Below are 22,217 nucleotides of genomic sequence, written 5' to 3'. Positions count from 1 at the left end.
TCCGCTCTTATACGGAATCCCGCCCTAACCGCATGAAAAAATTAAAAGGGGATTTATACACGATAGGGCTCCCAACTCAGAAACCCGCCTGGCCGAAGCCAAGGCAAGCAATAACGTGACTGTCCAAGAGAGATACATCAGGTCCATTCTGGTTAACGGCTAAAAATTTGGAGATCTCAAAATTCCAACACCAAATTTAAGTCCCATGGCGCAGCGGGAGTACGAAAAAGGGGGTTGTATCCTCAGAACCCCCAGTAAAAACATCTGAACCTCTGGCAAGAATGCCAACCGCCGTGGAAATATGGAGAGCGCCGAATTTGAACCGTCAGAACGCCCAGTCTCAGTCCTACGTCTAGACTGGCCTGAAGGAAAAGTAGAAGTCTGACTAAGTGGAACAAAAAAAAAGGAAAGAGGAGCGCTCATGTGTTCATGATAGATACCTGATAAATTTATACAGAGCCGGTAAATAATTAAAAATAATTTATTCAATAACAATTATACCAATTGTATTTAACTATTAACAATATAGATAGATTAAATAACGTGCTGGCCAGCAGTTTAAAATTATCACCAATACTGCTAAAACATCCCTAATAGGGGATCAGTGCACTGAAAAATAAGTATCAGCATGTAGTAACTTTGTATAAATCTGTGATAATAACTGTTCCTTGCATAAAGGATAATTGCACTAAAAGAAACTGTCCTGTCGAGACATCAGCGTGTGTTAAATTGTAACAGTCAAATTGCAACTGAAGCACGCTGAAATGGTAAAGGTGTAGCGGCAGATATCAGCTTGTGACAATGTGTCCGATTACCTCCCTGATGGAAATCACGGTGTGGTCCTACCCCCGATAACCGAGCGTCCTCGGTTATTAGGTTGTGCACGGGGGGTGCCTCTTGTGTCACTGGCTGTGGCTTACTTCACAAACACAGGGGGATATGATGTGTCGGACTTGCAATGCTGGAGCCTGCTTCGGCGGTCGTGCTGATGTTTGGCAGCGGGTTGAGCGGATTGCAAGGTCCCGTACCGACTCCCGCTCTGCTGCGCGATACACCTGTAAGTTGATGGTGAGCACTGCTGCAGCTTCAAAAAAATGGGCGGAGACTGACGCGTTTCGTCACGAAATCACGTGACTTTTTCAAACTGACTAAGTGGAAGTTCGTCGAATTCCACCCACGTCCATGTATCTCTTCCAAATTATGCAGCAGTGCAAGGCTGTGACCGGATTCCTAACGACAAGCATCGTAGGAATGGCCGTTCTTGGTATACTTCCGTGGCTTAAGATTCGGATTTCAATAGCCACGTTGCTAAACATAGCCTGTGCAGGTCTGGTGTTGGAACGGTCCCTGAGATAACGGGTCCTCTTTCTGAGGAAACCGCCGAGGTTAGTCCGTAGTAACCCTTGCAGGTCTGAGTAACACCTCCTGCGGGGCCAATCTGGTGCGATTAGAATCGCCCACACTCGTTGCCTTTCAGAAACCTGGGTATGAGTGTGAAAAGTGGGAAAATGTGTCTTGTAACACCAAGGAAGCGTTAATGCGTCCACTCCTTCTGCTGCTGGATCTCTTGTTCTGGACACATATCTGGGCAGCAGATGGTTTTGCCGAGACACCATTAGGTCGACTTGAGGTAGACCCCATCTCCTCACCACCCTGTCGAAAATCTGTGGATGTAGGCACCACTCTCCCGGATGCATGTCCAGATGATTTAGACAATCTGCTTCCCAGTTCTGCACACCGGGAATGAACACTGCCGAGAGGATGATGCTTCGTCCGTCTGCCAACAACAAGATCTTTGTGGCTTCCTGTAACGCCATCCTGCTCTTTGATCCTCCTTGACGGATTATGTAAGCTGACGTCGTGACATTGTCCGACTGTATCTGTAAGTGTTGACCCATGTTTAGGTCTTCGGTTAAGAGAAGCGAGTCGTAAACAGCTCTCAGCTCGAGAATGTTCATGGCGTCCACCTGAAACCGATGTCCCTACAGGACAACCCCCAGCTTCTGAGACTGGTATCCATTGTTAGAATTCTCCAATCCCAAAATGCCAAAACCCTTATCTGATGCGAGATACCTGCGCGACGACCACAAATTTAAGGAGGGTCCTATGCGCGGTGAAAGTCAAAATACTGCGATGTAAAAGCCAGTGTGACCCTGCTCCCTGAGCACTGAGGTTCATCTGGAATGGTCAGGAATGAAGTCTACTGGAGAGTTGTTTTTTTTTTTTTTCTTTCTTCGAAAGACGCCACCATCTTCACGAGAAGGTGCCCACAGAGGTGTAGAGAAAACAGTTTGTGACCTCAGCACCTGAGCCACCAATCTCTGTAGGTCCTTGACCTTATTCTCTTGTAGGAACACTCAATTGTACCGTGTCCACAATGAGACCAAGGAATTGAATCCATTAAGTTGACCTGAGGTTGGAATTCTGGAAATTCACAATCCACCATTGTGAAATGTGAAATAGATGAGATGTCTTAACATTCTCGATCAACTGTTCCCGAGAGGATGTTCAGATTAGTAGATCATCTATCTCAATTCTGCAACCCTGGTTGCCATGTTCGTAAAGATTAGTGGTCGATGAGCGGCCGAACGACAAGGCCCTGAAGTGGTATTGATCCTTCACCTGTGCGAACCTTAAGTAAGTCTGGTGAAGCGCCCAGATCGGGATATGTAGATATGCATTATGTTCATGTATATCACGAAAACGCCTTGTTCTAAGCCTGCAATGACCGACTGGATTGATTCCCTCTGTAATTTATCGACCCTTAGAAACTGGTCTAAAACCTTTAAATTGAGTATCGTCCTGACTGTCCCATCTGGCTATGTCACGACTAAAAAAAAAAAAATCGGAATAGAAACCCGTTCCTCTGAGAGGTGGGAACCGGAATAATGATCTCTGACTGTAGCAATTTTTTTTTAAGTGCTGTCAGCAGTGCTTTTGCTTTCTGAGGGCACTGCACCCCTGGGAGATTAAGTAGTTTATCCAAAGCTTTGGTGAGGCTTTGGCCCAGATGTCCCGAAAACCTTCCAGACGTGCGCCCACCAAGGGGGACCCCAGGAGGACTGGGAGGCCGTCACGCCACGGTCTTGTCAGCAGCCACGTACCTGTGTACTGAACACTCTTCTTCAGGCTCGGAAGGACTGTGATCTAAATGAATCACACGCTGGTCCCGAATAACCTCTCCTAACCTGTGGAGCGGCTCCGTATAAGGAGTAGGTAGAAGGGTGGACTTCCATGCTGAAGCCTGCGAAATCCACTAGTCCAACTCTGAACCAAAAAGCATCTCACCCCCAAATCGGCTGGATTCTACCGCCTGCTTGGTGTCAGAGTCTCCGTGCCATTCTCCGAGCCATAAAATCCGTCTAGCCGATATGGCCGATGCGGAGATGCGCAAAGTTATCTTGCTAAGATCCTTTGAGGTTTGACATAAGTATGAAGCAAAGTCTCGAATGTCTTTTCCAAGCTATCTTCTCAATAGCCTGTACAATACGCCCAGACCATGTTCCCATGGCCTTGTGGATCAAAGCACAGACGATCGAAGGTCTCTGTGCTGCACCTCCTGCTACGAAAATCGACTTTAAAGGATGCCTCAGATTTAAAGTCATTACATTAGGAATTGGTAAAATTGTCCTCTCAGACAACCGTCCTAGGAACAAATCCACTACAGGTGGAGTCTCCCACTTATCCATTACACCCTTAGGTAGGGAATAAGTTACTTGAAACCCTTTTCGGAAATTGAAAGCGTGTGTCAAGTTGTTTCCAAGCTTCCTCCATTTGAGATGTGAGGGATATAGGAATGGGAAAACTGCAGAGTTCGGCGTTTGGGATTCGAACAATTCGAATTCTACTGGCTCCTTTACTTTTTCTACTTTAAAGTTTAGGATCTCCGTCACCGCTTCAATTAGAGAATCAAGACCCGTGATTGTCTTCTCTGGGAAATCAGCGTCTAGGTTAGATTCAATTAACTTACCTAATAGGAAGAGATCTTTTAACTGCCCTGCGCACATTGTTTCTGCTTGTGCGGGCGGCGTTAACCTGATGGGAAAATTCTCCAATCGTCTTGGAGAATCACGCAGCCTATTCCGATTGCTGCTTGCGTGATTCCGCCAGCTCCTTGGAGATTCTATTTGTAAGGTTGTGATCTTAGCCATAGCATTGCTCCCAGTTGAAGCGTCCTTGTCTTAGCAGGAGTCGCCCAACCCGTAGCTGCCAACCCGCGTGCCTTTCCTGTTACTTTTGTACAAACAGAACAGGCCTTGGAGGTCTTGGTTGGTGCTTTAGACATGCTGTTTAAACCCTTTACTAGGGAATTACGCAGCGCTTTCCCCCTTTAAATTAGGAAGAGAAAGGCTGTGAGAAATGACGGAAGCGACGCTTCCATTACACCTTTAGGTTTCGGATTCGGCTGGAATTAATATTTAATATTTAATATATATATATATATATATATATATATATATATATATATATATATATATATATTTATATAAAGTTATAATAAAGAATTAAATAAATTAAAACACCAGCCGTCTTGCCCCACTCGCACACCCAACTGTAATTCAGTTGTTATGTTGGGGGGTTTGACGTTCAACCGCTTCCTCATATTTTCTTCAGGATCCTTGTCATGGAAGTCCTTTGAAAATATAAATATAAAATTGAATGATGAAAATACAGGAGATCCCTTTTAGCATCTCCCTATATATTGTTCAACAGCAGAGGGAGCCTGAATTAATGTAGGGGCCCCACCCCCTGAGCTAATTGGCTGACTTCCTTAGGGATGGAGTTTTGCGCCAAAACTGTATTTGCTTCCTCATTCTAAAATGGCCGCCATTCAAATTATGAGGAAACATCCATCATGTGCCCCAATAGATACCAGCGGGCCGCTATCAAAGAAACCCCTCACTGCTGTTCTGCTGCCAGCCCTCTTCACTCCAGCAAAACTCGGATCCGGCTGTCTGTGGGGCGCCGCGCGCAGTGGATCCGCACCCCGCAGCGCGTGCAACCGATAAGCGCCCAACACTCACTGCCCCCTTCTACGCGTAGCGGCGCTTTCCCTGCCGTCCTCCGGAGCGCAGCCCCATCTGTAAATGAGCTGTGCGCTCCGGCTGGCCCGCCCTCTGCTCTGAAATGGCTCCGGGCAGCGCGTCTGCTAGTTAAACAGGAGCTATGTGCGGCGCTTCTGATCTCCCCACAGCTTAACAGGGGAGGCCAGTGTTCACTGTCAGGGTACTTCTACTATCACAAGGAGGGTTTTTGCTGAGGGATCTGCAGGCTAAGGGATCTCATATATGACCAGTACTTACAGATGCTGATCTCCTGCAGAGAGATGCAAGGGATCTTGTCTCTCAAAATCATCCTGGCTTTGTCCCCTATTTCATTAGTGGACGCAGCACTATTCTTAAACCTGAACTTTGTCCCCCTTTTAGTAGGGGGACGCAGCTTTTTTCGTCTGGTAAAGCCTGCACCCCCTTTCATTTAGGTGGGATCGGGCATTTACCATCTTTTCCTTTAAAAAACTGCACCCTCCCTTTAGTTATGAGGGATTGGGCCAGTCATCAATGACTAAATAAAAAAATAAAATAAATAAATCTTCATGGAGCAGGAGCTCCCTTCTTGTGCTTGTACCTCCTTGGCACAATTTTCCAAACTGAGGGAGGAGGGATGTGAAGGGGGAGGAGCCGGCTGTGCAGACAATGATAATTTTAGATTGTGCCACACCTCCGGTTGCAAGCTTCACACCCCTACTGTATAGGACTCCAATGTCCCCTAGTGGATGAAAGAGAAAGGAAGTACATATATCCTTCAACTTTAACTAAATGCATCAAATTATTATCTATCATCAGACAATGTTATTTATGTTTGTGGTTATAAGATACAACAGCTGCTCTGAATCCATTAGTCTGGCATCCACATTGACAGATCTGATTGTACTGACACTATGCTCCACATAAAAAATAAAAAAAAAGTTCCATTAACCAGGTGGCATCTTGGTTATTTAGACTTTTCCAGCCCGCAGCATTCCTTCTTTACTTCCAGTATTACCAGTCACACTCTGCCAAGTGAATGGCTGCAGGAGGATGAAGTACTACACAATGATTCATCTGTGCATGACCTGATCTTCCTATTGCAGTATGAGAACCACTGCGACTGGCATTGGGAGTAGAGGAGGCAAGAAAAAGAAATATTTTCAAACACTTAGTGAGGTTATAAGGAGAAATTATGCTGGAAAGAACCCTGCAGGAAAAGTCCAGATTGCAAAGACACAAACTGTTTTAAGACCACAATTGTTTTTGTAGCTATTCAAGTATGCCCTGGTCTGATGCACAAAAACAAAGCAACCTGCAGCACAAGGCAAGGTTCTCACCTTGCCTGCTGGCAGGAAATACCATGTGTGTTCTACATGCCATAATAAAGTCTAGCTGATGTGGAGTAAGAAGAAAGACGGCAATCATTACTTTGTCAGTCTCTGTAAGACATGTTCACATTCTTGTTCCTTCATTTTCAGCTGCTCTTCATATGGAACCTGCCACAATGGAGTCACCACATCTGCAATCTGCTTGCTGAGAGGTTCCTCCACGGCATTCTCCTGCACAGCTGGTCGCTTACATTTTGGCTGCTCCTTTTCATCTTCTATTTGCTTTCTCTTCTTCATTATGGGATCAGCTTTGGGTTTTGCAAGACGGACATTCAATAAGCGATTCTTCCACATAACCCCATGTATAACTTTCATAGCTCTGTCCCTTTCCTCCACACTCTTGAAAGTCACAAATGCAAATGTTTGTTTCTGCATGAGCTTTATTTTATGAGGATTTAATCCATATTTGGCAAGGAATTTCTTAATATCATTAAAGCCTATGTACTTTGGCAAATTCTGAATCTCTACTTTGAAAATCTCTGATGTGAAGAGATCATCTTTGATATATCTATAAATGCCAGTGTCCTCTGTAGAATGGTCATTCACTTCAGCTAAAGCTTCACTTGCTGTTGCATCACTTTCACCCACATTTACTGTGCTTTCTTCGGTTTCTGAAGCATCTTCGTTTATCTGTGCAACATCACCTAATCCTGTAGTATCCTCCTCTAGCTCAGTAGCACCTTCCATTTTCTCCTCTTTCATGTTCTTATTTTCAGTGCTTTTATTTTGTTCCTGATGGTCACTGCCAAAAGCTTCCATCTTGCTATATGTTCTGGAAAAAATAAACAAACCCAAAAGAATAGTCACTAACTTGAATCAATTACATACAAACATTATGCCACAAATAAATGAATTTTCACCACTTGATGCGTTCCCTGCAGTACATGCACCTCCCCATAGGAGCAGTAGTATGAAAAGAAGCCCCACACTAAAGTGATGGATAAAGGTGGAATGGTGGATATAGCTTATCTAGACTGAGATGAGCGGGTTCGGTTTTACTTGGGTATTTCGAGTTTTGCTTATTGGCTATCACGCGTTTTGCGTGACATCCGTGATCCAATAAGATGCCGTTTCGAGCCCCGAGTAAATCAGAGTAAAACCGAACCCGCTCATCTCTAGACTTTAGTAAGGCTTTTGACACTATTCCACATCAGACTGCTAAATACACTTGAAAGTTTGGGATTGGATACTAGGATTATTGAATGGATAAGATCTTGGTTGCAGGATAGAAAACAGAAAGCTGTGGTAAATGGAGTGCATTTACAGGAGGGAAATGTTACCAGTGGAGTACCCCAGGGATCTGTACTTGGACTAGTGCTTTTTAAAATCTTTATTGGTGACATTGTAAATGGCATTAAAGGGAAAATAATAATATGCTTCCTTGCAGATTATACAAAAGGTATGCAACAGGGCAGACACACCAGGAGGGGTAAAACAAATGATTGAGGATCTAGGTAGACTAGAGGAATGGTCAAGAGTCTGGAAATTACAGTTTAATGCCAAAAAATGCAAAATCATGCACTTGGGTCTCAAAAATCCTAAAGCTAAATATAGTATTAATGGCACTATACTGGAAACTACTTAGGAGGAAAGGGATCTAGGAGTCACTATTTCAGGTGATTTAAAAACAGGTAAGCAATGTAACATAGCAATGAGGAAGGCAAGTCAGATACTTTGCTGCATTGGGAGAAGAATCAGCAATAGAAAGAAGTAATAATGCCACTGTATAGGTCATTAGTACGGCCTCATCTAGGATACTGTGTTCAATTCTGGAGGCCATATCTTCAATAGGATTTAAATACATTAGAGACTGTACAAAGAAGGGCAACTAAAATGGTGCATGGCCTAAATCACAAAACATACCCAGAAAGACTAAGAAATCTCAATATGTATAGTTTGGAGCAGAGAAGGGAAAGGGGGGACATGATAGAAACTTTCAAATATATCAAGGGTTTTAACAAAGTCCAGGAGGGAAACAGTCTCCAAATGAAAAGAAGCTACAGGACACGAGATCATGCACCGAAACTGGAGGGGGAGGGGGGGGGGTTCAGGGGAAATTTGAGAAAAAATTACTTCAGAAAGGGTAGTGGACAAGTGGAATAGCCTCCCATCAGAGGTGGTAGAGGCTTAGACAGTAGAGCATTTTAAACATGCATGGGATAGACATAAGGATATCCTTACAATGAAATAAGGATCAAATAAGGTTTGACATTAAAATAGTGGGGGGAAAAAAGGGGCAGACTAGATGGGCCAAGTGGTTCTTATCTGCCGTCAAATTCTATGTTTCTATGTAAGTGCAAGGTCAGAACAGTGTCTTTGATGTATATACAGCTACTGACACACTCTCAAATCGAAATTTGAACAATATCAATATATCCAACTACTATATAGCAAAAAATAAATAAAAAAAAATGTAATTTGTGTTGTCTGGTATGAACCTAAACATTGACACAACAGGAAATGGACCACTGATTAATAAAACCAGTGTGCATGTTGTAAACATGCTGCACTAGAAGGGTTTTGAACATCTGCTTCTTTCAAGGTCCTGATGGTCTGCCGTGTCTTAATAAAAATAACTGTTAATTAGCCATTTTCATTTTACAGTTCAATGGCATGCAGCCATACTTATTTTTGGATTCATGCATTGAACCTGGGATTGAGAAGACCTGCTTTGTAGATGCACTGCCAATCCTGAAGGAAGGTTACCACTGAGAGACACTCCAGTGGGAGGTTTCAATTCAGCATGATATGTATACCGCCAGGAAGGAGGTCCCTGAGGTATACAATTCAGCGCACTGTTATGATTGAGAACACTGGTACACGCGCCTTAAACAGCGTGTTTAGACGCGAGAACGAGCATTCTCAGACTTCAGTGGCCCACCGCTGTGCTGTGTCGCGCTAAGGCACAAAACAGCATTGCGGCACTAGTTTTGTCAGATTTTTGCTGGTACCTCAGGAGGGGTGCAAGCAGAAATCCTGTAGTCGGGAGTTAACAGCGTGCTGAGTTGAATAACTCGAGGACCTCCTTCCCAGCACTATTAACAGCGTGCTGAATTGAATTGACCCCCAAGTCCTCACCTTTGCTCTGTGGATTAACTTGGTACCTGATGCAGCACCTAAAACTCACTGGGTGAATTAACAATCTCCCATTTTGTATTACAATTTACCTACAAGTCCTGTCAGTACAAAGTGTTGTCAGACTTTGGTTGCATGTCCCTAGCTGGTGTGAGCTGTGTTAGTCCAGTTTCAGTGCTTTGTGCTGGCACCTGTATATACTGGGCCATAGGCTATCCAGGAGGCGCAGCCCTATGCAGTGCACACGTGTGTCCCAAACCCATGTATCTCCTTCCTCTATTAGATATGCATATTACCCCACACTGCACAGTCTCTAGTAGAAATAAGTAGCATAACCTTTAATTATGTTTGGGCAGTGCAGTACAAAGTAACAGGCCTGAATGTGAAAGCCCACTAGGCGAAACGCGCATCACACTCTCACTTCAAGATTCTTGTGGTATACACAAAAGACCCAACATCAGGCATTGAGTGACCACAACTTACAAATGTCTGACAGGTATTTTCTCCTCTCACACTTTCTCATCGGGAAGCGCCTTGTAAATTCCCTGCAAAGTAAGTCGAAGAAGACTCTTTCCTTGGGCACTCTTTACAGTTTTATTAACTTCAATTTAAAATCCCAAATAACCCTTAGAATTCAAACAGTTTCATGGACATGTGTGTGGATTTAACTGGATGTAACTGAGAAAAAAAAAAAAAAAAAGAAAGAAAAAAAAAAAAAAAGAAAAAAAAGGATTTTGGTACTTACCGATAAATGCATTTCTCTGAATCCACTAGGGGATACTGGAGATCTTAGACAGCTGGGGGTGTGAAGGATGCAGACCGGAGGTAGCACATTGTAATAAAAAAAAACAACTTATGCACAGCTGGCTCCTCCCCCATCACGCCCCCTAATCCCTCCAGTTTGAAAATTTGACGGAGAGAAGAGGGAACATGAAAAATCAAAGCCATACGGGAAGGAACCAACCAACCGTACAAACACGTCAAACATCAGCCAAGAACTATGAACATAATAATCAAACTGTTTGAACCAAAGTTTACAAGAACACGCAGGCTGACAGCACCGAGGTGGGCGTCCAGTGTCCCCGAGTGGATTCAGAGAAATGGATTTAATCGGTAAGTACCAAAATCCTCTTTTCTCTTTCATCCACTAGGGGACACTGGAGATCTTAGACAGCTGGAGACATCCCAAAGATACTCCCATGGGCAGGAATGCTGTCCAAAGCCTGCACAACCAAACGTCCAAAACTCGCATCTCTAGATGCAAACGTATCAAACTTGTAGAACCGAGTGAATGTGTGCGTTGATGACCATGTTGCAGCTCTGCAAAGTTGGGTAGTGGAGGCTCCTCTAGCCGCTGCCCATGAAGCTCCCACTGATCGTAGACCCGTAAGGCTCTGATCAAATCCAAGGACAAATCCCCATCCGCCAATCCTTGGAAGGAGGGGACCACAATTGGTTGGTTTATGTGGAACCCGGAAACTACCTTAGGTAAAAACTCCGCTTTTGTACGGAGTTCCCCTCTGTCTTAATGAAAAACTAGGAAAGGACTTTGACATGGCAGGGCACCTAACTCTGAGACCCTCCTCGCCAATGCTAAAGCTAGGAGCAGGGCTGCTTTCCAGCTCATGTATTTCAGATCTGCCTTTTTCAAAGGCTCGAAAACTGCAGATTTAAACAATTCTTTTTTTTCAAAGTGTTTTTTATTGACCAGTGAAATACCAGTAAAACAGGATTAACAGTATGCATTATATGAACAGTACATTGCAAACAAATAGTACCAAGAAATATAATTATACTCCGTATAAGCCCTAGATAATAATATTATAGAAACAGTAGAGGGTGTGTATCAACCATTGGAGTATGGGAGATTTAGGTGATATATATGTGTGATATAGAGTCTGGGGTGCAAAAAGGGGGAGGTGCGGAGTCCAATGTCTCCTGCAAATACCATTTTGTATCTTTGAAACATTTCCGCAGAGCTTCCCTTGTAACCTGGGGGAGGGTCTGGGCATAGGGTAGCCAAGTGTGGAAAAATCTCTCGGTCAGTTTGTCTTTCTGTAAAGCGGTATTGGTCCAATCTAGGTGGAATAGATGAGAGATCCTAGGATGTAGTAGTGAGATGGGGGTTGGGTCAGTGGATATCCATTGTGAGAGGATCGTTTTTTTTGTGGCTGCTGCCAGTTTAATTAAGAGAATGCGTTGTCCCTTGGACAGATCGGGGGGGTGTTTTGGGAATATGCCCCAGAATGCCCACGTCTTAGTAATGGTAAATTGTAGCTGTAAGTCTGTTGTGATATATGATTGGAGTGCTTGCCAGAGCGTATATACCTTGGGGCACGACCATAGGCAGTGTACGAGGTCTGCTTCTGGAGCAGTGCATTTGAAGCAGTGAGAGGATGGGACTGCTCCGATAAGGTGTCGTAGCTTGGGGGTGATATATGCTCTATGTAAAAATTTTTGGTGCATTTCTGAGTACGTGACTGAGCCTAGTGTTTTGTCTAAGTATGTGTTGGCCTCCAGAATCAGTTTCATTGTGAGGTCTGGGAATTCCAGTTTCCACTTTAGGAGGCCTGTTGAGCCGGTTTCTACATCTAGTAGAGTGCGGGAATATGTATATATGAGTGCTGTGGGAAAATTACCATCTTGGGTGCGTCGTAATGTTTTGTCCAGGGCATGGGAGCTATCCTGTATAGTTAATGAAGATGTAACCTTTTGTACGTAACTACATGCTTGAAGGAAGGGAAAAAATGGGATTGGTAAGGATGGAAAGCGTGTTATGAGTTGAGAGTGTGTAAGTAGGGTTAGAGTTTCGGCATGTAAGAAATGTTGAATGAATTTCAGCCCGCCATCGTACCAAGTCTGAAATACAGGGGAGGTGTTATGAGGCTTATAATCTGGGTTATTCCAGAGAGGTAAAAATAAGAATTTATTTACCGATAATTCTATTTCTCATAGTCCGTAGTGGATGCTAGGAACTCCGTAAGGACCATGGGGAATAGCGGCTCCGCAGGAGACTGGGCACGAAAAGTAAAAGCTTTAGACTAGCTGGTGTGCACTGGCTCCTCCCCCTATGACCCTCCTCCAAGCCTCAGTTAAGATACTGTGCCCGGACGAGCGTACATAATAAGGAAGGATCTTGAATCCCGGGTAAGACTCTTACCAGCCACACCAATCACACCGTACAACTCGTGATCTGAACCCAGTTAACAGTATGATAACCGTAGGAGCCTCTGAAAAGATGGCTTCCAACAATAAACAACCCGATTTGTTTGTAACAATAACTATATACAAGTATTGCAGACAATCAGCACTTGGGATGGGCGCCCAGCATCCACTACGGACTACGAGAAATAGAATTATCGGTAAGTAAATTCTTATTTTCTCTGACGTCCTAGTGGATGCTGGGAACTCCGTAAGGACCATGGGGATTATACCAAAGCTCCCAAACGGGCGGGAGAGTGCGGATGACTCTGCAGCACCGAATGAGAGAACTCCAGGTCCTCCTCAGCCAGGGTATCAAATTTGTAGAATTTAGCAAACGTGTTTGCCCCTGACCAAGTAGCTGCTCGGCAAAGTTGTAAAGCACAGACCCCTCAGGCAGCCGCCCAAGATGAGCCCACCTTCCTTGTGGAATGGGCTTTTACAGATTTTGGCTGTGGCAGGCCTGCCACAGAATGTGCAAGTTGAATTGTACTACAAATCCAACGAGCAATCGTCTGCTTAGAAGCAGGAGCACCCAGCTTGTTGGGTGCATACAGTATAAACAGCGAGTCAGATTTTCTGACTCCAGCCGTCCTGGAAACATATATTTTCAGGGCCCTGACTACGTCCAGCAACTTGGAGTCCTCCAAGTCCCTAGTAGCCACAGGTACCACAATAGGTTGATTCATGTGAAACGCTGAAACCACCTTAGGGAGAAATTGAGGACGAGTCCTCAATTCCGCCCTATCCGAATGAAATATCAGGTAAGGGCTTTTATAGGATAAAGCCGCCAATTCTGATACGCGCCTGGCTGAAGCCAGGGCCAACAGCATTACCACTTTCCATGTCCAAATCCACTGTGGCAAGTGGTTCAAACCAATGTGATTTTAGGAACCCTAAAACTACATTGAGATCCCAAGGTGCCACTGGAGGCACAAAAGGAGGCTGTATATGCAGTACCCCTTTGACAAACGTCTGAACTTCAGGCACTGAAGCCAGTTCTTTCTGGAAGAAGATCGACAGGGCCGAAATTTGAACCTTAATGGATCCTAATTTTAGGCCCATAGACAATCCTGCTTGCAGGAAATGTAGGAAACGACCCAGTTGAAATTCCTCCGTAGGGGCCTTCTTGGCCTCACACCACGCAACATATTTTCGCCAACTGCGATGATAATGTTTTGCAGTTACATCCTTCCTGGCCTTGATCAGGGCAGGGATGACTTCATCTGGAATGCCTTTTTCCTTCAGGATCCGGCGTTCAACCGCCATGCCGTCAAACGCAGCCGCGGTAAGTCTTGGAACAGACAAGGTCCCTGCTGGAGCAGGTCCTTCCTTAGAGGTAGAGGCCACGGGTCCTCCGTGAGCATCTCTTGCAGCTCCGGGTACCAAGTCCTTCTTGGCCAATCCGGAGCCACGAGTATCGTTCTTACTCCTCTCCTTCTTATGATTCTCAGTACTTTTGGTATGAGAGGAAGAGGAGGGAACACATATACCGACTGGAACACCCACGGAGTTACCAGAGCGTCCACCGCTATTGCCCGAGGGTCCCTTGACCTGGCGCAATATCTGTCCAGTTTCTTGTTGAGACGGGACGCCATCATGTCCACCTTTGGTTTTTCCCAACGGTTTACAATCACTTGGAAGACTTCTGGATGAAGTCCCCACTCCCCCGGGTGGAGGTCGTGTCTGCTGAGGAAGTCTGCTTCCCAGTTGTCCACTCCCGGAATGAACACTGCTGACAGTGCTATCACATGATTTTCCGCCAAGCGGAGAATCCTTGCAGCTTCTGCCATTGCCCTCCTGCTTCTTGTGCCGCCCTGTCTGTTTACGTGGGCGACAGCCGTGATGTTGTCCGACTGGATCAATACCGGTTGACCCTGAAGCAGAGGCCTTGCTTGACTTAGGGCATTGTAAATGGCCCTTAGCTCTAGGATATTTATGTGAAGAGACGTTTCCATGCTTGACCACAAGCCCTGGAAATTTCTTCCCTGTGTGACTGCTCCCCAGCCTCTCAGGCTGGCATCCGTGGTTACCAGCATCCAATCCTGAATGCCGAATCTGCGGCCCTCTAGAAGATGAGCCTTCTGTAACCACCACAGGAGAGAGACCCTTGTCCTTGGAGATAGGGTTATCCGCTGATGCATCTGAAGATGCGATCCGGACCATTTGTCCAGCAGATCCCACTGAAAAGTTCTTGCATGGAATCTTCCGAATGGAATCGCTTCGTAAGAAGCCACCATTTTTCCCAGGACTCTCGTGCACTGATGCACTGACACTTGTCCTGGTTTTAGGAGGTTCCTGACTAGCTCGGATAACTCCCTGGCCTTCTCCTCCGGGAGAAACACCTTTTTCTGGACTGTGTCCAGAATCATCCCTAGGAACAGTAGACGTGTTGTTGGAATCAGCTGTGATTTTGGGATATTTAGAATCCACCCGTGCTGACGTAGCACTACCTGAGATAGTGCTACTCCGACCTCTAACTGTTCCCTGGACCTTGCCCTTATCAGGAGATCGTCCAAGTAAGGGATAATTAATACGCCTTTTCTTCGAAGAAGAATCATCATTTCGGCCATTACCTTGGTAAAGACCCGTGGTGCCGTGGACAATCCAAACGGCAGCGTCTGAAACTGATAATGACAGTTTTGTATCACAAACCTGAGGTACCCTTGGTGAGAAGGGTAGATTGGGACATGGAGATAAGCATCCTTGATGTCTAGAGATACCATATAGTCCTTTTCTTCCAGGTTCGCCATCACTGCTCTGAGTGACTCCATCTTGAATTTGAACCTTTTTATGTAAGTGTTCAAAGATTTTAGATTTAAAATTGGTCTCACCGAGCCGTCCGGCTTCGGTACCACAAACAGTGTGGAATAATACCCCTTTCCCTGTTGTAGGAGGGGTACCTTGATTATCACCTGCTGGGAATACAGCTTGTGAATAGCTTCCAATACTGCCTCCCTGTCGGAGGGAGACGTTGGTAGAGCAGACTTCAGGAACCGGCGAGGGGGAGACGTCTCGAATTCCAATTTGTACCCCTGTGATACTACCTGCAGGATCCAGGGGTCCACTTGCGAGTGAGCCCACTGCGCGCTGAAATTCTTGAGACGGCCCCCCACCGTGCCAGAGTCTGCTTGCAGAGCCCCAGCGTCATGCTGAGGACTTGGCAGAAGCGGGGGAGGGCTTCTGCTCCTGGGAAGAGGCTGCATGGTGCAGTCTTTTTCCCCTTCCTCTGCCCCGGGGCAGGAACGAGCGGCCTTTTTCCCTCTTGCCCTTATAGGGACGAAAGGACTGGGTTTGAAAAGACGGTGTCTTTTTCTGCTGAGAGGTGACCTGGGGTAAAAAGGTGGATTTTCCAGCCGTTGCTGTGGCCACCAGGTCCGATAGACCGACCCCAAATAACTCCTCCCCTTTATACGGCAATACTTCCATATGTCGTTTGGAATCCGCATCACCTGACCACTGTCGCGTCCATAACGTTCTTCTGGCAGAAATGGACATCGCACTTACTCTAGATGCCAGGGTGCAAATATCCCTCTGTGCATCTCGCATATATAGTAATGCATCCTTTAAATGCTCTATAGTTAATAATATACTGTCCCTATCCAGGGTATCAATATTTTCAGTCAGGGAATCCGACCAAGCCACTCCAGCGCTGCACATCCAGGCTGAGGCGATCGCTGGTCGCAGTATAACACCGGTATGTGTGTATATACCTTTTAAGATATTTTCCAGCCTTCTATCAGCTGGTTCCTTGAGAGCGGCCGTATCAGGAGACGGTAACGCCACTTGTTTTGATAAGCGTGTGAGCGCCTTATCTACCCTAGGGGGTGTTTCCCAACGTGCCCTAACCTCTGGCGGGAAAGGGTATAGTGCCAATAATTTATTAGAAATCAGCAGTTCTTTATCGGGGGAAACCCACGCTTTATCACACACCTCATTTTATTCATCCGACTCAGGAAAAACCACTGGTAGTTTTTTCACACCCCACATAATACCCTTTTTTGTGGTACTTGTAGTGTCAGAAATGTTCAATGCCTCCTTCATTGCCGTGATCATGTAACGTGTGGCCCTACTGGACATTACGTTTGTCTCGTCACCGTCGACACTGGATTCAGTATCCGTGTCAGGGTCTGTGTCGACCATCTGAGGTAACGGGCGTTTTAGCGCCCCTGACGGTGTCTGAGACGCCTGAACAGGCACTAATCGATTTGTCGGCTGTCTCATGTCGTCAACAGTTTTTTGCAAAGTGCTGACATTGTCACGTAATTCTTTAATTACTACCATCCAGTCAGGTGTCGACTCCCTAGGGGGTGACATCACTAACACAGGCAATTGCTCTGCTTCCACATCATTTTCCTCCTCATACATGTCGACACAATCGTACCGACACCCAGCACACACACAGGGAATGCTCTGATAGAGGACAGGACCCCACTAGCCCTTTGGGGAGACAGAGGGAGAGTTTGCCAGCACACACCAGAGCGCTATATATATACAGGGATAACCTTATATAAGTGTTACTCCCTGTTATAGCTGCTGTATTTATATATTAGCTGCCAATAGTGCCCCCCTCTCTGTTTTGCCCTGTTTCTGTAGTGCAGGACTGCAGGGGAGAGTCAGGGAGCCGTCCTTCCAGCGGAGCTGTGAAAGAAAATGGCGCTTGTGTGCTGAGGAGAAAGGCTCCGCCCCCTTCACGGCGGCCTTTTCTCCCGCTTTTTTCAGGAAACTGGCAGGGGATAAATGCATCCATATAGCCCAGGAGCTATATGTGATGCATTTTTTTTAGCCATATAAGGTTTTTATATCGTTTTTATTGCGTCTCAGGGCGCTCCCCCCCAGCGCCCTGCACCCTCAGTGACCGGAGTGTGAAGTGTGCTGAGAGCAATGGCGCACAGCTGCAGTGCTGTGCGCTACCTTATTTGAAGACAGGAACGTCTTCTGCCGCCGCTTTCTCCGGACCTCTTCGCTCTTCTGGCTCTGTAAGGGGGCCGGCGGCGCGGCTCCGGGACCCATCCAGGCTGAACCTGTGATCGTCCCTCTCTGGAGCTAATGTCCAGTAGCCAAGAAGCCCAATCCACTCTGCAGTCAGGTGAGTTCGCTTCTTCTCCCCTTAGTCCCACGATGCAGTGAGCCTGTTGCCAGCAGGACTCACTGAAAATAAAAAACCTATTTAAATTTTTACTTCTAAGCAGCTCAGGAGAGCCACCTAGCTTGCACCCTTCTCGTTCGGGCACAAAAATCTAACTGAGGCTTGGAGGAGGGTCATAGGGGGAGGAGCCAGTGCACACCAGCTAGTCTAAAGCTTTTACTTTTTGTGCCCAGTCTCCTGCGGAGCCGCTATTCCCCATGGTCCTTACGGAGTTCCCAGCATCCACTAGGACGTCAGAGAAAATAATGATGTATATTGTGATATTTTCAGTTGAGACCGGGTCTGTCTCCATGCAGCGCAGGTAGAGGAAATTAGTATGTTGTCTGACACGCAGTGTGGCATGGAGGCGGGTGTGTAGTAAGGATACCAGGGTCTGGGACGGGACGAAAGACTGTTCCAACTGTGTGTTAGCATATATATCGCGTCCGCCAATCCAGTCCAAAGCGATCCTGTAGTTGGCTGCCAAGGCGTAGGAGTAAAGGCATGGTAAATTAAGGCCTCCGAGAGAGCGAGGTTGGCGTAGTTTGAATAATGAGAATCTAGGGTGTTTATCCGCCCAAAAAAATTTGGACAGTGCTTTGTCTAATTGGGCTAGTATGTGTTTGGGCGGGATCAGTGGGAGCATCTGTAGTACATAAAGGAGGCGGGGGAAACTTATTTTGTACAAATGGCTCCTGCCAGTGTACGTAAGGGGAAGGTGGGACCATCTGGCGAAGTCTGTATATGTCCTGGCCAATAGTGGGGGGAGATTAAGCGAGTATAGTTTGGATGGGTGGTCAGGGAATTTAATCCCTAGGTAAGTAATGCAATTGTTTGTGGCCCAGTGGAATGGAAAAGTTTCTCCCCAGCCTGTTTTTATTGAGGGAAAGAAGGCTAAGGCTTCTGTTTTGGAGGGATTAATTTTAAAGCCAGAAACTAGTTCAAATGAGTCTAGGATGTCAAGTAGGTACGGCATGGCTTTTCGGGGATTGCTAAAGTAAAGTAGGATGTCATCTGCAAATGCTGAGAATTTGATTTCGTGATTGGCCAGTTTTATGCCGTGCCATCTATTTTCTCTGCAGAAGTGGCGAAGGAGGGGGTCCAAGGCTAAATTGAATAATAGGGGGCAGCCTTGTCTGGTGCCGCGGTATAAGGAGAATAATCTTGAATTGTGGCCATTCACCGTCAGAAAGGCTTGTGGTGTTTGATAGATGATATGAAACACCTTGACAAAAGCAGTGCCAAAGTTTTGAAGTCTAAGTAATCTATGTGGGCCCAGGACACTCGGTCAAAGGCTTTGTCTGCGTCACAGCTCAGTACCATATTGTCTAGCTCCGATGAGTCGTGGGTTTTATACATAGCTGCCAGAAAAGAGCTAACATTGTGTACTGAGTGTCTATTACGCATGAATCCTGTCTGGGCAGGATGTAGTAGTTTTGGTAGGACTGCTTGGAGACGGGTGGCAAGAATCTTTGTAAAGATTTTAAAGTCTTGGTTCAACAGTGAGATTGGGCGATAGGATGATACTAAAGTATGATCCTTATTAGGTTTAGGGAGGACTATGACTCGGGCCGTGTTAAAATCTGTTGGGGCGGGATGTCCCTCCAAAAGCGCATTATATAATCGCCTAAGGTGTTCGCTTAAGTGTGGGAGGAGTAATTTGTAATAGGACGCCGACATGCCGTCGGGTCCTGGGGGATTTCCCATTTGTGAGGGATTTGATGGTTGATTCCAATTCTGCTGCAGTGACGGGGCTGGTAAGTAGGTCTCTATCGCTCTCAGAGAGTGTGGGGAGGTTTGCCTGTGTCAAAAAATCCATGCCTGCTATGGGGTTGTCAGGTGGTGCGGTGTATAATTTCTCAAAGAAAGTTAGGAAAGTGCCACTAATCTGTTCTTGTGTCGTTGAGGGGGGTCCGTCTGTATCTCTAATTGAGGAGATGTACTTAGCAAACATGGTAAAAACTCATGCAACACCTAACAGCTTCCCTGGGCGATTACCCCAGCGAAAGTATTTATTAGATTGGAAGGAGAGGAATAGTTTGGCCTGTTCAGCACAGAGAGTGTCATATATTGATTTGGTGTCTTTATATAATTTCCTGTTAGTCTCGGATGGGTCGGCTAGTAATTGGGAATAGATCGAGGCTACCTGGAGGGACGCCTCTGCCATCCTCTCCCGAAGTTGCCTTTTCCTGGCAGCAACATAGGAAATGATCTGTCCTCTGAGGACGGGTTTGGAAGCCTGCCAGAAAAGGTTTGTGTCATTGACATGGGCTGTGTTATCCTGTGTATAGTTAAGATATGATTGTGTCAAGCAGAGTTTGAAGTCTTCAGAGTGGGCAAGGTATTCAGGGAACCACCAGGTATAAGAGTATTGTTGGGGTGTGGTTAGTTTAATTGTTAGGGTGATGGGAGCATGGTCTGATATAAGTATATTGGCTATGGTGGAGTCCAGGATTCTATGTATTGCAGAGGACGGTACTAACCAGTAGTCCAGTCTGGAGAATATTGTGTGGGTGCGAGAAGGAGTATTCTCTAGAGTCAGGGTGGAGAAATCTCCATGGATCTAGTAGTTGTAAAGAGTCTTGCAGCAGTGACAGGGATGGTGGCGTGGATCTACTGTAATTCAGCTGTCTGGGGCCACCGGATACATCTAGTAATGGGTCTAATACAATATTAAGGTCTCCCCCTATGATCAAGACTCCCTCCGTCCAATCCTGCAATTTAACATAGATGTTTGAGAAGAAGAAAGCGTTCGGTCCTGTAGGGGCGTAAATACATGCTAGAGTGAAAAGTTCACCTTCAACCTCTATCTTTAGGAACAAAAACCTGCCCTCGGGGTCTACCCAGTCGTCTTTGATCTTATAGTTCAATGATCTGCGAAATAGGAGAAGTACTCCCCTTGTTTTAGTAATATAGGAAGCGCTTTTGAAGTCTCCAACCCAGGTGTCTCTAAGTGTATTGGGATCATTGAGACGCCAGTGTGTTTCCTGTAGGAACACTATATCAGGGTGAAACTTTTTGAGGTGGGTTAATACCTTTTTCCTCTTGATTGGTGTGTTTAGGCCCTCTACGTTCCATGAGTAACTTAAGGGACGTCTTTGAGCCATCTTTAGAGGCCTCAGTGTCCCCCTAGGGGTTGTCATTATCCAATTCCCATTCTAGTGGAACGTAGAAGGAGAAGCCATAAACGACAGTCCTTTCCCCCGTCCCAGCTCGCTTGGGGAGGACTAGAATGATGTGTCGGGCAAACTAACGGAGTTAGGGTATATATGTGATAACTAAACAATGCAAAAAGAAAATAGTAGCCGATATAGTATAGGCCACCAGTCATAACATTTTTTTAATTTTTGAACCAAGGAGGACAGAAGTAATAACCGTCCATCTGTAACAGAAGCTTTAGGTTGGTTAGTAGTAGAGTGGGGGGGGGGGGAGATAAGAACCATATAACAACCATCAACCATGTGTTATCCATTGGGCAAGGGAGAAAGATGTAACCACGGAGGGAGATACTTGGGTTTGAGAAAGTCAGTCCGCATCGTCCATTCGAGGATTAGGTTGTGGTGACGATAGGGACTTGAGAAAATTCCGAGCTGAATCTGGGTTATCGAAGAAATAAGGTTTGCCGTCATGGAAGATTCTCAGTTTTGCCGGGTACAGAAGGGCAAATCTGATGTTTTTGGCATAAAGTTCCTTGCATATAGGAGAGAACTCCCGTCGTTGTGTCGAGACTTGAAAAGAGAAGTCCTGAAACAAAAGAAGTTTGGATTCCTTGTATCGTAGGTCAGGGCATTTGCGGTAGGCTTCCATGATCTTGACTTTGTCAAGGTAGTTTAGTAGCCTGAAAATGACTGGCCTGGGACGTGATGAAGAGGATTGTGAAAATTGTTTGTCAGGACCGATGCGGTGGGCTCGTTCCACCAGATATGAGGTGGGGGATGAGGGTAGATTAAGAGCTGTGGGGAGCCATTGCGTGACCAAGTCCATTAGATCTGCTTGTCTGATGGTTTCTGGGAGGCCAATCAGGCGTAGGTTTGGCCGGCGATTTCGATTTTCTAAATATTCGATCTTGTCGGTCATGGCCACTAGGGTGTTATCATGTGTTTGTTGTTGGGATTGGATTGTTTGATAGTCGTCTTCCAAGGTAGATATTCGGTCTTCGGCTTCAGCCAGGCGTTGGGTGTGTTGGGTCAGTTGCGCTCCTGCTGACGTGATAGCTTCCATTAGGGGTGCTAATTTTGTGTCTAGTAAAGGAGATATGATGTCTGATATTTCTCTGGCCCTCTGTATTGAGGATGGGCTAGCTTGGACGTCGGTGGGCATCGTGTCGTCAGTGGTTTGCCTGTTTGGTGAATAAGGAGATCCTTGAGGGACAAGGCTGGGTTCCCTTTCTTTGGCCGT

General features: G+C 45.8%; 1 protein-coding gene across 5 annotated transcripts in view; it reads right to left on the bottom strand.

Moving 5' to 3' along the window:
• TRMT2A (tRNA methyltransferase 2 homolog A) overlaps positions 1 to 22,217 on the bottom strand; it is a 110,252-nt gene that overhangs the window by 72,682 nt on the left and 15,353 nt on the right. For 4 of the 5 annotated variants that reach the window (XM_063964717.1, XM_063964716.1, XM_063964720.1 and 1 more), the window contains exon 2: positions 6,456 to 7,187. In XM_063964717.1, the coding sequence (XP_063820787.1) occupies positions 6,456 to 7,174 (719 nt within the window). In that variant the 5' untranslated portion in view covers positions 7,175 to 7,187. Of the gene's footprint in view, positions 1 to 6,455; positions 7,188 to 9,973; positions 10,036 to 22,217 lie in introns of all 5 variants that reach the window. The other variant, XM_063964718.1, reaches the window with a different exon arrangement.

Source organism: Pseudophryne corroboree, chromosome 1 (genome assembly GCF_028390025.1).
Source record: "Pseudophryne corroboree isolate aPseCor3 chromosome 1, aPseCor3.hap2, whole genome shotgun sequence".
NCBI classification, from domain to species: Eukaryota; Metazoa; Chordata; class Amphibia; order Anura; family Myobatrachidae; genus Pseudophryne; species Pseudophryne corroboree.
Note: the sequence above shows the minus strand (reverse complement) of the source record. Positions and strands in the feature narration are given on the sequence as shown.